Source organism: Mesoplodon mirus, assembly GCF_964341445.2.
Source record: "Mesoplodon mirus genome assembly, chromosome: 19".
NCBI classification, from domain to species: Eukaryota; Metazoa; Chordata; class Mammalia; order Artiodactyla; family Ziphiidae; genus Mesoplodon; species Mesoplodon mirus.
The window spans coordinates 24245949-24261912 of record NC_138995.1 but is presented as its reverse complement, the minus strand read 5'-3'; the positions used below and the strand labels follow the sequence as shown (position 1 = coordinate 24261912).

The following is a 15964-nucleotide window of genomic DNA, read 5'->3' as shown; positions in this document are numbered from 1 at the left end:
ACTGATGTCAACAGAATAATGTAATTTTGGGTTGTATATTTCTAATTCTCTAAGGTTCAAAGTAAAGCTGAGGGTTGTCACGTGGACAGAACCGTTTCCTATTTGCTCTCTATGGAGCTAATGTAACCTTGAATCTGGGACATACTTGAGTGATTTCTCTCAAGCCATGAAGAAAACCTTATCTGATCTATATTTCAATATTTTTTAATCAATCATATGTTCATTGAAGGAGGTTTGTGGTCATACTTTTTTTTCACACCATCAACATGGAACTGCTGGTAATTCCCAATACTCATCACCTTCTTGCTCACCTCTGTGTCATTCTTTATAGACATATCAGCAGATTCCAACTCACACTTTTATATGCAGGGGCTTCCAAGTGCCAATAGAAGGAAAACTTCAAGAGTTCCAGGGTTTTTGCTTATTTTGTTCACTGCTATATCCTTAGTCACTAAAACAGTGCTTGGCAAGTACCAAAGACTCCATAAATAATTATTGAGTGAATGAACAAATGAATGTCTTCCCTTATTTGGTTTGGTACCTTTGTCACCCTAGAATTAACAGCTCATTACCCCAGAGCATCTGCTTTTGTATCTGTCTTCCTCACTTGTCTGTGATTCCTTGCAAATGAGACTTTTGTTTCTGGATTGCCCCTGAAATATTTCTTAACCACCTATTCTGTATATTCATTTCCTTTTACTCTTTACAGTGGAGTACCTGGATTCTTATAATTAGGGCCTCCCTGATGAATATTTAAGTGAAGGCATCCATCTCATAAAAAAAGTGTCATAGATTAAGGCGAACTCTAGTAGGTTTTTATATTCAATATATGAGAAAATTCTTTTAAAAGTAATTATTGCCTACATACTTTAAAGAAAACCATGGTCCTTTAGAGCGTTTTTATATAGCCTCAAACCAATCTAAATAGATACACTTTTTCTCAGAGGCTTAAGGTGATATGCAGCTTCAACATTGTAAATTGTAAAAATTTCATATCTAGATGGGGTTAAGACTTCTAATAAACCAAAGCCACCAAATGGGATGCTTTGTTTCATTTATCCCTTAATGCTACAAGGGAAAACTATTGCCAGAGTCACATACTGGAGAAGAAAATGGTACTTCTAATAAGGAAAAACACCGAAGTTTCCAAAGCTCTTTTTTCATTTCATATCAAGCAGGTTCTTTGCCTGCTTTGAGTTGCCAAAAGAAACATTCTTCACTCTTGAATCGTCACTTTTTCACACCGTGGTTGTGTTTTGTTTTCTTTTGTTTTTAGTAAGACTCCATGGAAGACATTACCCCACATCTCAGAACAAGGAAAAACCATGCCCTTCATGAAGGTCTAGATTACTCTTCCTCTTACAGACACATTTATCAACATATCTCAGAGACATTAGCTGTGAAACCAGAGCAGATTTTAGAGACAGCATAGAGCAGATCTTAGGGCTGATGTCCTTTACATATGTATGCCCATGAATCTTTCTTATTGTGAGTTTTTATTTCCTTATTCAGATTCCTTCTACCCTAATTCCCTCAAAAATGTAATGTCTCCCTTGAACTGTATAAACTGTGAAGTCCTCATCAGCTCCTTTATGGAAAAATAAAGTCAGGAAACATGCAGAATGTCTTTTGCTTGGAAAGAAAATGAATATCACATGTTCTGTATAATAAAAAAACTGGTGAGACAGAGTGTGAGTTCTCATAGACAGAATAGCACTAAATTTCACCATATAGCTATTGTTGAGAGACTCAATTATAGTGTCATTAAGTGTAATCAAAGAAGCTGTGCTCATTAAAACCTGGCAGAAAGACTAACATGTGTTATTTTAACAACCCTAGAACCTCCTCTGAAAAAAAGGTTACATTTTCACATGTAATTTATGAAAAATTTTACGTTGAAGATATAATTTTAAATAGTCCATGATTACTGTGTAAGACATATTAATTCTAAAAAACAAAACCAAAAAATCATCTATCATCTCATCTCCCCAAAATGATATGTATTGACAGTGTAAATTTTCTTTCTGTATTTTCTGCATGTATATATGTATGTGTATACGCATAGTTTAAATATGTGAGTAATAGTTTCTATATCGAATATAATATATATGTTAGGGTCCACTTATTTAAATTATGGTATATAGTTCTTGAATTCTATTTTTTTAACCTACCCTTTTATACTAAATCTTTCCCCATATTTTAATATGCAAAACATTGTTTTTGATGACCGAACAATGGATATACATATAAGAATACTTGGATAGAAGAATGTTTCCTTCCCACATATATTGCAACTTTTTGGTCACTTACCACACTGTAAGTTACTTCATGTTGAGACGATGCATTCAAAGGCTCCTCGGGAACAATAAAATAAGTTCCAATGCCAAAATATCTAATAGAAACTGGGACCACTTGTCATATGATCCCTAGGCATAAACTGAACTCAGCCACATAAGGAAGAAAGTAACAAACCCAGGCACTTACTGATTTCGGTAGCAATGATTGTTATGTTGTGCCACACGCTTAATTCCCTGTCAAGCGGTGTTGCAAGCGTTATCTTCCCATCATCTGCATTAACGTTGAATTGTCTCTCCAGGTCGGTGTGCCGGTCGATGGAAAACCTACAAAACAGATACATTTGTAATCTACTTCAATGTTTCTATGATCCATACATTCCACAGCAGACCTTTAGTAATCCTTAGAGAGCCATAGTTGCAAAGTCAAATGAATTGGGAAACACAATGGCATCATAATTTGTAAAACAAAATGACTGAATGCAGCGTAAGAAACTTAATAATTATTGTCTAAGGAGTAATTAGCTACATATGCAACATGGAGGTCATAAACTGCCATCAGTTTCAATAGGTAACATCTTCAAAAATGGATGCTGATGAAGAGTTAATTGGACAATCCATCACATTTATTGGACAGCTTATGATAATTAGCAGTTGCCACAAAATAACATATAAAACAGTGAACCCAAGCCCAAAGCAGGGTGGCGCTACCCAGCAAGTTATTTATGGCAGTTCAAAGGAAATGTGTGTTTGTGTAAAACTTGCATTTGATTACACAGTATGTATGTGTTACTTCGTTGCTGCTGTTGGTTTGTTTTGTTTTCATTTTAAGTAAAATATAAATTTAGTCTCCTATTTGTCTCTGTCCGTAGAAATCAGATGTTTACTGATTCTCTAGTAAAATTTTTTTAATTGGAATACATGTTTTGGCAGATTTACAACACAAAATTTCATGAAATTTAAAACTTTAAATGGGCAGGTTAGTAGTTTCTCTGTTGACAAAACTCTTCCAAATAAGACAACATTAAGATGCTTTGTGTCTATAGCCAAGTGATTCTCGGGAACACTAAGTATCAAGATCATACAGGAATTATTTTTTTCACAACATTAATATCCTTTTTATACACCAGTATCTGAGCTTTGGCAATGGAATGCCAAATACAAAAACCTGTATGTCTTAAGGAACACAAGGCATAATCAGAAATATCGGTCTATAAATAAGCAGTGAAATAAACTAAAACAGGATGGAACAGAGGCTCAAAGAAGGATACTGTAGACTAAATGTTTGTGTCTCCCCAAAATTTATATGTTAAAATCCTAACTCCTAATGTGATGGTGTTTGGAAGTAAGGCCTTTAGGAGGTAGTTAGGGTTAGAATAGGTCATTAGAGTAGGGCCCTTCTGATGGGATTAATGACCTCATTTAAAAAAAAAGAAGAAGAAGAAGAAGAAGAAACAGAAGGGGACATAGGCTCTCTCCCTGCTCTCTGCCAATGAGGATACAAGAAGAGAACCATTTGTAAACCAGAAAATGTGCCCTCACCATACACTGGATCTGCTGGTGCCTTAATCTTGGACTTCCCAGCCTCTAGAACTGTGAGAAATACATTTTTGTTGTTTAATCCACCCAGTCTATGGTATTCCATATCTGTAGAGGGGCAAACTAAGACCAAGGACATGTACAATCCCATCTAGGAGGAAGGACTGAAGAAAACCTTCATGGTTGAGGTGACCTCCTAAGAAGTGCACATGAAATCAATTTATTGGTACCCGTTAATGCTAAATATGAAACATCGCCCATGGCTATTTGGAGCTTAGCATATTTTATTTTTTTACATGGTGTTTATGGACATTTATTCTATCATTAAGAATAAGACTATGTTATTATAACAAAGTGAGAAAAAAATAAATTTCCCATAGTGTTCTGTCTGTAGGTTTGTACTGTTAATATTTTAGTGGATTTCACTGCAAACATATATATGTATTTTATGTATGTCTACTTATTTATGTGTATCTACTTATTTGTCTGGTTGTGAAGATTAAAAATAAAGCATAGATCAGTCTCTTATTTGTACCTACATCTACCTATAAAGAAGGATGGATAAATGGATGGGTAGATAATGATAGGTAGGTAGATAGACAGACATATAGGGATATGGATAACTCCTTCCTCCTTTTAGCTATTTCTTTTTCATTAGAAAGGATATTTATATTGCTTATACCAGATGCAAATACCAAGAAAAAAGGCATTTCTGTGAATCTTCCCCACCAAACACAAGCATCACTAAACACTTTGGAATAATATTAAAAAACACTTAATTTTATTGACAATAGCTTATTGCTGAATTCCTTGGTAAAAACATGTACCATGAAGTTATAGTTCCTGGTACAGTAAAGACTTAGATATAAAGGAAACTAGGACACTGACATGCATCTATACACCAGGAATTTACAAACCAACCCCATGCCTAACCCCCAGGATGATTAGAGAAATTCAGAAAGGATTTAAGAACCCAGAGGCATATCTGAATTAACAGTGCTTGCAAAATAATCCTGAGCATGAGGAAGTAAGTGTTCATTGCAAAACATTTCAATCTGTTGTATTACGGGAAAAAAAAGACTAAAAACCCTTTTCTTGGGGAACAATGATTGTTGATTAGACCAATGAAGTTCCAAGTTTAACTGTAAAATAACTGAAAAGACATGGGTTTTGCTCCAGATATCATGAACACTGTCTCTTAAAAGAGCTAAGGAATGTCCAGAGGATTAATTATCACTATCTGCATCATATTCATAAATAAACTTTGCAGGCATTGCTGGGTTCTAGTAATTTTATTATCTCACTGCTGGTATTTCACACACTCATGCATCTACCAGTTTCCCAGAGGCCACAGTAAATGAAAATCAGTCTAATCACTGATACTCATGAATCCCAAATCTGAAACACACTCCAAGGCTATTTGATTGCTGTCCAGTAAATGCCTAAAACTTCTGGCCTAGAAGCGGCACTGGGAACAATGACAGGGTTTTGGAAGTTGGTATTTTTTAAAAAAATGCTGTTTGTTTAATCCCTTATTTAAAACTATATTATGCAGGGACTTCCCTGGTGGTCCAGTGGTTAAGACTTCGCCTTCCAATGCAGGGGGTGTGGGTTTGATCCCTGGTCAGGGAGCTAAGATCCCACATGCCTCACAGCCAAGAAAATAAAACAAAAGCAATATTGTAACAAACTGAATAAAGACTTTAAAAACGATCCACATCAAAAAAATTTTTTAAAAAACATGTATCATGCAGACCTCAAATTTGGAATAGATTATATCTCTATTATTTATACATTGCTGTTTCTGGGATAATTAACAAATTCATTGAGCCTCAGTTTCTTCACCAGTCAAACATGAAGTACTCAGATCCCAGGTCTGGTTGTGAAGATTAAAAATAAAGCATAAATCAGTCTCTGGTGCTTAGTAGGTGCTGAAGATATGTTCATCATCATCATCAAATCACCATAATCATCATGTCCCATTAAATGAAACTTTATAAACTTCCCTACTTGGAAGGTGGTGGAGAAGGCCCCTTTCTTAATAGTTTATAAATAGCATAAACCTGGAAAAGCATTTGGGTGTTATTTAACTCCCATCACTCTAACAGAGGCAGGGATATTTTTCTCATTTTTAAAAGATCCAGTTCATGACAGACTTTATGGGGTGAGTCGTAAGAATTTATAAAATAGGCTATAAATACAACCCTTTAGTAAGATCAGAGGTAAGAATGTCATAATATTACGAGATTACACAATGGGAGGAACTTGGGGAAAACAATGACTTAGTTTAAAATTCAGTTTAAAGTCTACCTCAACTATTTCAAGAAGCCTCTTGCTCCCTTTGTAGACATTTCACACATTTTATTGCCTAACAGACTTTATAGTAAAGGCTGACAAGAGCCTCTGCTAAACTGTTCAAAAATCCAGACTTAACATAGTCAACAAGCATGCATTAGACACCAAACATATACCAAGCACAGTGCTAGATGTCTTTTTCTTTCTTGCATCCTTCTCTCCTTGGTTTCTTGTAGAATGAATAAAAGAAAAATCACTCTTACACAGGTGTAACTTAGTTGTGTTATTAATCTCTCTGTACCTTTGTTACCTAATCTGTAAAATGGGAATTATAATAGGTTTTGTGAGATTTAAACAAGGTAATACCTATAAAGCACTTATTGCAGTGTCTGGCATGTAATAAGTGCTCAGGAAATATCTATTGAAATTTTTTAATGTTGTCATTACTTATCTGGAAACAATAGGTTTCTACTGACAATTCCCAGGCCCCTCTTCAGTGGTAAGCCATCATTCCTTTTACTCCTTGCTTCTTTGCCCCTAAACCAGTTCATCTGGGTTCTCATATCAGTGGACGCAAACACAAGGAGGATATCACTTTAAGTGATAAAATAAGGCTGAGGAGACGGAGCATGTGCGGAGGCTCATACCTGCATCTCTAGCACCATTCTAGTGTTCATTTTTCTACCAACTTTTCTGACCAAAATCTCCAACCCATAAACTGACCATTCAAGTTCAAAGCATTGTTGGACACATTCACTTTTGTATTCATATTGAATACTATATGAGCATTTGTTATCATAGTTAAAATTAATTACATTTTTATATAAGTTTGAAATGAATTACATAAAGATTACCCATATTTTAAAAAACCGCACCCCACATGCCACTTTTAGGAATGCTCTCAGAAGATGCATGCTTCCCACCGACAGCTACACCACTCCATCACTAGCTGCAAAGATTCAAGTTGCTTTCCTCTGGCCCTCTAAGCTGCCACCATCCACTCCACTATCTCAATTTCTCCCCACTCCTCCTCCTCATTCCACTATGTGATACAGCCACATCACTAGCAATAAAAGTCAATACTCAATTACAAGACTCGATATAGGCTCTTTCCTTAAAAGCCAACTGACAGAGAATAATTTCAAAGAAAGGCAGAGTGGGTTAAAAATAGCAAACCTGAAGTACCAACTTAAATTTTAGAATCCAGTGTACCAAGCAAGTTCTCCAGATGTCATGATTTTACATAGATGTCCCAGAAGTAGACACTAAGCCATTCACTCTGTTTTCTGGGATTCCTAGCGTCTATCTGAATAGCAACAGATAGAGTGCAAGAAACAGAGAAACCAGAAAACCTTCAGTCTAATCTCACCTGTGGGATCTCATTAAAACAATGTAACTAGTCATAATCTCATAGGCCCATCTATAAATTGGAGACAGTATCTATTTCACAGCATGGTTCTTTGCAGTAAATGAGTTGTACATGACTCAGATACAATAAATTAATTGGTTAATTAATAGTCAAGTCTTCAAACCCAGAATGACTGTGAAAATGAATAACTAGAAATAGAAAGATATAAATAAAAACAACCATTCACATCCTTCAGTAGTTTCCCAAGTGACACTAGAAAAATGTTGCAAACTTATTTGTAGTGTTTGTCTATACCAGTCATCACCCTTTTCAAAATATCTGCTACCATGAATATTTTCATAAAGCATAGACTCTGAGCTGAAGAGATGAGAGTCTGTACTGGGTTTCCTCTCTCAACACTCATCCACAAGGGGCCTTCTGGACCTGGCCCGAGTCTTCACAGATCTTCTCTTCCTTAAGGTTGTCCCTCCTATTATTCTACAGGTAAACATTTGTGGGACTTTTGCTCTTTAAAGACAGGAAGAGATTGTTTGATTTATATATCATAACATCACAGTTGGAATTTTGTACTGCAGTTACTCAACAACTCACAATAGGAAAGATGCACAAACATTTACTGAGCATGGCTTGTTATTATGTGTGAAACATGGTGGTAAAGAAATATGAGAAAAAAGAGTAGACAGGATAAGAAAGTAAAACAAAAAAAAAGAATAAAGAATGCATTTGGTTCCTACTATATCTACTGAAAATTTAAATGTCTTCTAATTTATATCTTAAAAGTCATAGGGGGCTTCCCTGCTGGTGCAGTGGTTAAGAATCTGCCTGCCAATGTAGGGGATGTGGGTTCAAACCCTGGTCCGGGAAGATCCCACATGCCACGGAGCAACTAAGCCCGTGCACCACATCTACTGAGCCTATGAGCCACAACTACTGAAGCCCACGTGCCACAACTACTGAAGCCCGCATGCCTAGAGCCCGTGCTCTGCAATAAGAGAAGCCACCGCAATGAGAAGCCCGTACACTGCAACGAAGAGTAGCCCCCACTCGCCGCAACTAGAGAGAGCCCACGCACAGCAACAAAGACCCAACGCAGCAGCCATAAATAAACAAACAAACAAACAAATAAATAAAATCTATTAAAAAAAGTTAATTCTACATTTAAAAAAAGTCATAGGATTTGTATCTCCAGTACTGAAGTCTCCATTCTAATTTCTTAAATATGCATCTGTTGGATATGCTATTCCTTTGCAGATTTACTTAAGATGCATTAGACAAAAGACCTCATTGGAAAAGAGCAGAATATACTTTGGAGAGTCATCTTCCTGCCACAATAAGAAGAAACTTCTTATTAACACAGTGTGGAGTGGTATTTGAAAAAACACGGCCCTTGGGTCATGTTAACGTCAACTCTAATGATGGACGTTTTGGAAATAGACATTCTTATTCTAAAACAACGGATATGTTTTAGAAACTGCATCACCCTTGATAACCAATATTCACAGATGCCCTATTTAAACTTTCCCATTTTATTCCAACAAATATCCTGGTTTTCTTCAATGCTGGTGTTCCTCTAACCTACGGTAGTATGTCTTAGAAATAAATCCTAAAGACTTCATCATTTTACTTTGTGGAGGTAAGGCTATGGATGCAAGGAAATTCCTACCTAGATGCTAAGCACTTTGGAGATCTAATTTAACTTACTGCACTCTGACCATGAACACAAACTTTGCCACCAGTTCACTCAATCGAGAGTAGTTTGCAGAGGTCAGAAGTTAACATAAGATGTCACTGGTGCAGTGGTTGAGAATAGGTCAGAATGGACAACTGGATATTACTGTGTTGGAAAATAGCACCCTTTCTGTATTGCTGCTACTGTTTATATTAAATTACAACTTCTACCTGAGTCATATGTTTACTCAATTATTTACTTTACAGCCCAATTATTTACATTTCATACCAACATTTGGCACAAAATCCCATCTCTTGTGTGTATGTGTGTGTACATAAGACAGATTTTATTGTCAGCATACAAATATTATATGTACTTACACATTCATTCATTCATTTATTCATTTAAAGCATCTCCTAGTCCCTCTTTCCAATCTCACCCCCATACTACGTACCTACATAGACCCTCTGTCCCTGCTGAATTTCTCTTTCTTGTTTGCAATAAAGAACATCAGACAGTGATGTTCTAATATCAAGAATACTTTAAGGATTTTCAGAACCAAGCTTCCATTATCAAGGAGTCTTTTTCACTCCCAATGACTTCGGTGACACATTGGAGGGGTGCAGATTAAAGTCTGGAGTGTACACAGAAGATACACTGATTATCTTAATAATCAGATAAAGATAAATAACAAGTTTCTTTTAAAAACGTTATTCTGGACTATATTATTTCTAACACAATATTTGTGAAACCCCTGATGATTTTTCAAGAGAAAGACCCTTTTATTCCTAACTTCTCTGCTAGGCCAATTTATACATCCATCCTTAGTTTCTTCAACTGAAAAATGAGAACAATAAGATTGCCTTCTTTTAAAGTTTAAGGTAAATCCCAAATTAGGTAATGCACTGTAAATTTCCTTTTGCTTTTTAAAAGTGGCTTTATATGGAGTATTTATCATTATTTGTAGAAGATACTCTGCCAAATATCTAGGTATTTTTACAACAGTAACAAAATATTTGAAAGATTCTACTATTTGGTGTCCATGTGGAGAGACGTAATGCTGTAATATGACCTGCTGTTTTCACCCAAAGGATGAAACAGATTCATCCACCACAGTCATCCTCAGATACTTTAATTTATTTAGGGTCATATATAGAAATCTCAGATTCCAAATCTGTTGGTTCAAATAACATCCCATTTTCTGAGTGTGTGTTTTGTTTTATAGTTTGTTCCACTCATACCTTGAAAAGATAGCATCATAAAGCCAGAATCTCATGTGTAAATTTCTGCAGCCACAGAACCAAAAATAGATTTTTCTACAGTGAGTCCCAGATAAAATTTGATTCATGATTAATTCTTTAATATTTACATAATATCTTTGGAGAAATTCTGATTTTCTCCGAGTCATCAAAATAATCATTCATAATTGAGAACTCTAAATATGATATGATGGTGAAAAAATTGAATGCAGTTTTACATTTAAGAGATTAAATGTAAAATTTTAATTTTTATTTAATTTCAATAAAGGCTTGGTGACTGCTTCTTTGGGTCAAGTATGATGCTTAATGCTTGAACAAAGCCTCCTCTCTCAGACACACTGGCTATGACTTTCTCATTATTTACAATGAAAAGTAGCAAGCTCTGTAATAAAGTAATGCTTACATTGCAGTGAGTAAGGGTCCCCAGATGTGCCTGTGAAAGGGAAGGTGTGGTCAGAGATGACACCAAGAGGCATCTGTTTGGGGACAGGAAAAATGAGTAGCATTTTTCCAGGCAGAATATGTAGGGAGAGCATCCTCAGCAGGAAGAAATGCATGGAGAAAATCTTGAGTTTGGGTTTGTTTAGGAAAGTAGACAATTAAAGGACCAGACTAGGTGTGGTGAGAGCAAAGTTCTGACAGATGAGCAACCTATCATTTCCTCCCCATCCTTTCTTTCATTTTGCCTCTTCCATCCTTCTTTCCTTCACTCTTTATGGAATATCTCTCATGTACAAGGCATTGTGTTAGTTGCCAAGACAGACATGGTCTTGCTTGCTCTCATGTAACTGAGTCTATATCTGGAGAAAGACAATGAAAGGAAATAAGATTTTTTAAAGCTTATGGTGATGTATTCATGAAGAAGAAAAGAAAAGGGATGAGATGTGTAGAATATTATTAAAATATGCCTATCAAAAGAAACAGCAAATATGAAAAGTCTGAGTTAGGAAGATATTCAGTATGTTTGAAGACTTTAAAAAAGGATAGTATTGTTGAAGTTCAAGATTCAGTGGAGGGAGGGCATCAGGAGTACATCAGGAAGGACCTTGGAAACTGTGCTGAGGAATTAATTTTTTCACTTGTAGGAGATGGGGAGCCACTTGAAAAAAATACAGCAGGAGAGTGATATGACCTAAACCACAGCCAGATTTCACAGAACTTTCTGTGATGTAGAAATGTGCTCTGTGCTGTCCAAGATGGTAACCACTAGCTGTATGTGGCTATTTAGCCCTTGAAATCTAGCTAGTGTGATTGAGGGATTGAAATTTTTATTGTATTTAATTTAAATTCATTTTATTTGCATTCAAAGAGCCACATGTGGCTAGTGGCTGCTGTATCAGCAGAGATCTAAACTGAGTTAGAGATCACTTTGGCACCTGTGTGGATATCAAATGGCGGGAGATGGGCAAATGGGGCTCTTCGTAACTGCTCACATGAGAGATGATGGTGTTCGAGCTTAGGAACTAAAATAAACAGGACATGATGATTATTTGGATGTGGGAAGTAAAGGACATTAAGGAATCTTGAAGAAACACCCTTATGGAAGGCTCATAACCTCTTCTATTAATCTACATTGCTTTCAAATTAGACATCGATTCTCTTTTGGCTTCTTTTAACCATATTTATCTAATTAATCACCAAATACACCAAACTGGTCAAAAAATTTACATAAAGATTAGCAAACTATAATTAACTCTTTCCAGAAATGCAATCTGGAATTTATAGGAGCTATGTGATATTTCTCTCGGGTGTGTGCTTTTTATGATGGGAGATTAGGAGTTATGAGGATAAACTCTTTCACACCCATGATTACCTTGACCCTCACTGTTCACCCTCAAGTGACAGGAATCCCAACCAACTCCCATGAATCTCTGTAGGCTCACAGTGACTTAAGGATGTCAGGGGAAATCTAGCAGTGAAGAGTATCCTTTAACTGCTTTAGATATCTTTTGGGGGCTGTCAATCATGCCAATAATGACTTTTCTCTATAAGAAAGGATATTCAAAGGTGAATGCTACGTGGACAATAAAACAGAGATGGTGTGAGACAGAAAAACACATCATTGTGTAGCAGTATGGGCCGTAGGACCATATACAGAATTAAGATTTAATAATATATTCAGTGCATTTATTGTGGCCTTCCTGATTTTCAGCCTCTCTGCTAAGCCCTGTATATTAATTTCTTAGTTAATCCTCTCTTTAAATTACTTGTGTAGCCCACAAAAAATGTCATGACTCTCAGTGTTTGTAGTTGTAAAGTGAAGATAATACACATTTTTTCCCAGTCATGAAGTTAGTGAGATAATAAGTATAATATCCTGGCCACAGTATCTGACACTTAATAAATTCTTAGTCAATATTGAATAGCTATCAGAAAGGTGGTATTTGATTATACGTTTGTCCCATTTTTGTCAAAACCATTTATCATATGGAAAAATAAGTGTTTACGGAAAACATGCACATGAAGAAATAATAAAAGAGGAGTGCACAGCTATATTGAAGCAAGTTTTTTGAAAATGTCATAAAGTTATATACACTTAGAAATTTTAATTGGACATTCAGGCTCAGTAAATGCAAAAGACATATGGTAAGTGCTGAGAATTAAGAGGTAAACAAGGTGTGGCCTGTTAACTCTTAAGAACTAGAAATGCATTTATATTGAAATAGTTTGTTTGCTTGTCTATCACAACAGAAATAACACAAGCACACCATTTCAGTATTCAACCAGATATAATCCTTCTAGGGGGACCAAAGTATTTAAGTTGACCAACCCAAACTTGACTTGGATCCTGAGGCCCATTTGTAGGCACTTCAACTAAGCCTATTCCATTCCCCAGCAAACTGACTTCAAACACACAGGAGAGAGCTAATAAACGTTTGATAGATGGATGGAAATGGCATTTCTCCATTTTTAACACATTCTCTTCTTAAATATGCAATATTATGTTTTCCTCTGCAACACTAAGTCAAATCTAATTGTCCTTTATCAAAAGTAAGGTTGTATAACATATTGTGTCAAATCGGAATATAGAAATATAAGGAAAAATAAAGGTTTGGTTGAAATGACTCCCATAAATATTTGAACATACGAGTATCAACCTCCCTTTGTTGGGATGCAAAATAGGGGATTTATTTTGCCTTATGAGTGTAATAATGTTAGATAACACTGCTCAGCCTATACAATCAGCTTTGCTTCTCTCAGAATATAAACATTATTATTAAGTTTTGTACCCTAGAGGGAACAGAGACTTCACCAATCAGAAATAAATAAATAAATAAATAAATACATTTAAAATCCCACATCAGCCCTTTAATTTCTTTCCTCTTTCAAGCTTCTTATGCTATTTTTCCATCTTAGATTACTTGTTTTAAAATAGTTGATCAATACATGCAGTTTGATAATTTTTTAAACACCTTTATTGGAGTATAATTGCTTTACAATGTTGTGTTAGTTTCTGCTGTATAACAGAGAAAATCAGCTTTATGTATACATATATCCCCATATCGCCTCCTTCTTGTGTCTCCCTCCCACCCTCCCTATCCCACCCCTCTAGGTGGTCACAAAGCACTGAGCTGATCTCCCTGTGCTATGTGGCTGCTTCCCACTAGCTATCTATTTTACATCTATCTATTTTATCTATTTTACATTTATATCCATGCCACTCTCTCACTTCATCCCAGCTTACCCTTCCCCCTCCCTGTTTCCTCAAGTCCATTCTCTACGTCTGCATCTTTATTCCTGTCCTGCCCCTAGGTTCATCAGAACCTTTTTTTTTTTTTAGGCTCCATATATATGTGTTACCATACGGTATTTCTTTTTTTCTTTCTGACATACTCCACACTGTATGACAAACTCTAGGTCCATCCACATCACTACAAATAACTCAATTTCGTTTCTTTTTATGGCTGAGTAATATCCCACTGTATATGTGTGCCACATCTTCTTTATCCATTCATCTGTCAATGTCCTGGTATTGTAAATAGAGCTGCAACGAACACTATGGTACATGACTCTTTTTGAATTATGATTTTTTCAGGGTATATGCCCAGTAGTGGGATTGCTGGGTCATACGGTAGTTCTATTATTAGTTTTTAAGAAACCTCCATAGTGTCCTCCATAGTGTTCTCCATAGTGGCTGTATGAATTTAATTCCCACCAACAGTGCAAGAGGATTCCCTTTACTCCACACCCTCTCCACCATTTATGGTTTGTAGATTTTCTGATGATGGCCATTCTGACTTGTGTGAGGTGATACCTCATTGTAGTTTTGATTTGCACTTCTCTAATGATTAGTGATGTTGAGTATTCTTTCATGTGTTTGTTGGCAATCTGTATATCTTCTTTGGAGAAATGTCTATTTAGGTCTTCTGCCCATTTTTGGATTGGGTTGTTTGTTTTTTTGATATTGAGCTACATGAGCTGCTTATATATTTTGGAGATTAATCCTTTGTCAGTTGCTTCATTTGCAAATATTTTCTCCCATTCTGAGGGTTGTCTTTTCGTCTGTTTATGGTTTCCTTGCTGTGCAAAAGCTTTGACGTTTCATTAGGTTCCATTTGTTTATTTTTGTTTTTATTTCCATTACTCTAGGAGGTGGGTAAAAAAGGATCTTGCTGTGATTTATGTCAAAGAGTGTTCTTCCTATGTTTTCCTGTAAGAGTTTTATAGTGTCTGGCCTTCCATTTCGGTCTTTAATCCATTTTGACTTTATTTTTGTGTATGGTGTTAGGAAGCATTCTAATTTCATTCTTTTACATGTAGCTGTCCAGTTTTCCCGGCACCACTTATTGAAGAGGCTTTCTTGTCTCCATTGTATATTCTTGCCTCCTTTATCAAAGATAAGGTGACCATATGTGTGTGGGTTTATCTCTGGGTTTTCTATCCTTTCCATTGATCTATAGTTCTGTTTCTGTGCCAGTACCATACTGTCTTGATTACTGTAGCTTTGTAGTATAGTCTGAAGTCTCGGAGCCTGATTCCTCCAGCTCCATTTTTCTTTCTCAACATTGCTTTGGCTATTCGGGGTCTTTTCTATTTCCATACAATTTGTGAAATTTTTTGTTCTAGCTCTGTGAAAAATGTCAGTGGTAGTTTGATAGGGATTGCATTGAATCTCTAGATTGCTTTGGGTAGTACAGTAATTTTCACAATGTTGACTCCTTAATTTCTCCTTCAAATTTTTCATCATCAGTGTATAGGAATGAAACATATTTCTATGCATTAATTTTGTATCCTGCTACTTTACCAAATTCATTGATTAGCTCTAGTAGTTTTCTGGTAGCATCTTTAGGATTAGCTGTGTATAGTGTCATCTGCAAACAGTGACAGCTTTACTTCTTCTTTTCCAATTTGGATTCCTTTTATTTCTTTTTCTTCTCTGATTGCTGTGGCTAAAACTTCCAAAACTATGTTGAATAATAGTGGTAACAGTGGGCATCCTTGTCTTGATCCTGCCTCAGCTCTTCTCCATTGAGAATGATGTTGGCTCTGGGTTTGTCATATGTGGCCTGTATTATGTTGAGGTAAGTTCCCTCTATGC

The 15964-nt window shown here is 35.9% G+C and overlaps 1 protein-coding gene across 2 annotated transcripts in view; it reads right to left on the bottom strand.

Annotated features, from left to right (window-relative positions):
* CDH8 (cadherin 8) overlaps positions 1–15964 on the bottom strand; it is a gene marked incomplete at both ends in the record, with an annotated part of 359837 nt that overhangs the window by 113316 nt on the left and 230557 nt on the right. For both annotated transcript variants that reach the window (XM_082605979.1, XM_082605978.1), the window contains one exon: positions 2485–2621. In XM_082605979.1, coding sequence (XP_082462105.1) covers positions 2485–2621 — 137 coding nt within the window. The remainder of the gene's footprint in view (positions 1–2484; positions 2622–15964) is intronic.